At 31.8% G+C, this 1,811-nt stretch overlaps 1 protein-coding gene across 1 annotated transcript; it reads left to right on the forward strand.

The window, feature by feature from the left end:
• Positions 1–98: 98 nt before the first annotated feature.
• LOC119429935 (secretagogin-like) lies at positions 99–1,308 on the forward strand (the record flags this gene model as incomplete). The annotated part of the gene is made up of 5 exons (XM_037697427.1): positions 99–188; positions 273–328; positions 709–754; positions 909–968; positions 1,240–1,308. Coding segments are annotated over exons 1-5 (321 nt in total), but the record flags the coding sequence as incomplete, so codon positions are not given.
• Positions 1,309–1,811: the final 503 nt, after the last annotated feature.

Here is a 1,811-nt window from a genome sequence, read left to right on the forward strand (position 1 = left end):
TATATATATGTATATATATATATATATATATATATATATATATGTACTTTTTTTACTTTAACAGAATAATGTGTTTATTATAAAACTAGGTTTGAGGCATGTTGTTTCAGGGTTTTCTTCAGGACCTGTTCCTTCAGCACAGGAAGTCCATCACCCCGGAGAAGCTGGAGGAGTATACTGCTGCCATGGTAACGGACCAGCCTGGAGAAGAGACACCTGAGCTGCTCAGTGACTTGATGCTGATTGGTGTTTTGAATTTTCTCTTTCTGCAGATGAAGATGTTTGACAAAAACAACGATGGCAGACTGGATTTGAACGACTTGGCCAGGTGCTCTTGTTCTGAAATGTGATGGAGAGTTATGAGTTTCCTGCAGAAAAATGTGCAAATTATTACAAAAAAAAACAAAAACAAGTTGATTATCATTTTCATAATTTAATCCATAGTTTACTTAAAATTGTGTCCATGTGAGTCATTTTTTTTATTTTTTCATGTTTTATTAAATTTGTTTGTTTGTTATTAAAACTCAATACTTGTCTCTTGACTTAAATTTATCAGGTCTTATTGATTAATTAGTTTTATTACAAAAATATAAGTTCTATCCAAAACAATAAATGTGTGTCATTATATGACAAATCCCTGGATAATATTTTAAATTTCATTGTTTGTTTTAAATAATTTGTTTATTTCTTTATTTCTTTTTTCTTCAGAATTTTGGCCTTGAAAGAGAACTTCTTACTGAAATTTAAGATGGATGTAAGTTAGGAAAGATAATCAAATTTTTCAATTGTGCATGCAAAAACATTAAACCATTCAAGTAAAGAAAGTCTCTGTTAGATTGGTAATGAAAATGAATTTTTTCACTTGTTTGTGTTTTGAAGTTAAACTCAGTGTCTCGTTCTGGTTTCAGGCGTCCAGTCAGGAGGACAGAAAGAGGGACTTTGAGAAGATATTCACTCATTATGATGTTGTAGGTCTAGATATATGTTGATTTTCTATTCTGTGTTTATCTCTTAATTACTATTTTAATGCTTTCTTAACAATTAGCTCACTGGAGAGGGTCTTTTCTCACAAAGTTAAAATGGTTAAATGTGAAAGTTTGGTTACAAAACTGAAATATGCTGCTCACTTGATCATTTTACACATTATGTTAAGATGTTTATGTTTTCTTCTAGTGAAAGAGAGAAACCAAAGTAAAGTTGGATGCAGTTGCGTAGTAAATAAATGTGTTTTTGTTTAAGAGTAAGACGGGTGAGTTAGAAGGCCCTGAGGTGGATGGATTTGTCAAGGACATGATGGAGCTTGTCAAGGTAAAAAGAAACAGTTTCATCCTTCGTGACTTTGCAACATTTACATTTTAATGATCAGAAATGTCAGAGCCTACAGGTGATTTTTGACTTCGATTTTCTCCCATTTAACGATTTAATCACCTGAGGGTGCTACGCAGAGAAAGTTCACGAGTTAAATTTAAATCTAATAAAATAAAGGATGTCTAATTCAATCTAGCTCAATAAAAGTGTTATCAAACTTAGTACTTGGGTCAGTTCCGTTTATCTAAACAAAACATTTTTTTTTTTAATTCGTTTGGTTTATCAGGAAAAGAGTTTAAAAAAAAGCCAGACTGATGGAGGGTGATATATATATATATATATATATATATAAAAAATACTTTACACAAGTTTTCTTGTATATATACCCAAATTACATCCAGTATGTGGACTGAATGGTGATTTTAGGAACCCCCATGACCTTGTACAAGATTCTGTTTGAATGGATTGATGGATGGATGGATGGATGGATGGATGGATGGATG

The sequence above is a fragment of the Nematolebias whitei genome, unplaced genomic scaffold, assembly GCF_014905685.2.
Source record: "Nematolebias whitei isolate Nwh7 unplaced genomic scaffold, NemWhi1 Nwh_scaf_11392, whole genome shotgun sequence".
Taxonomy (NCBI): Eukaryota; Metazoa; Chordata; class Actinopteri; order Cyprinodontiformes; family Rivulidae; genus Nematolebias; species Nematolebias whitei.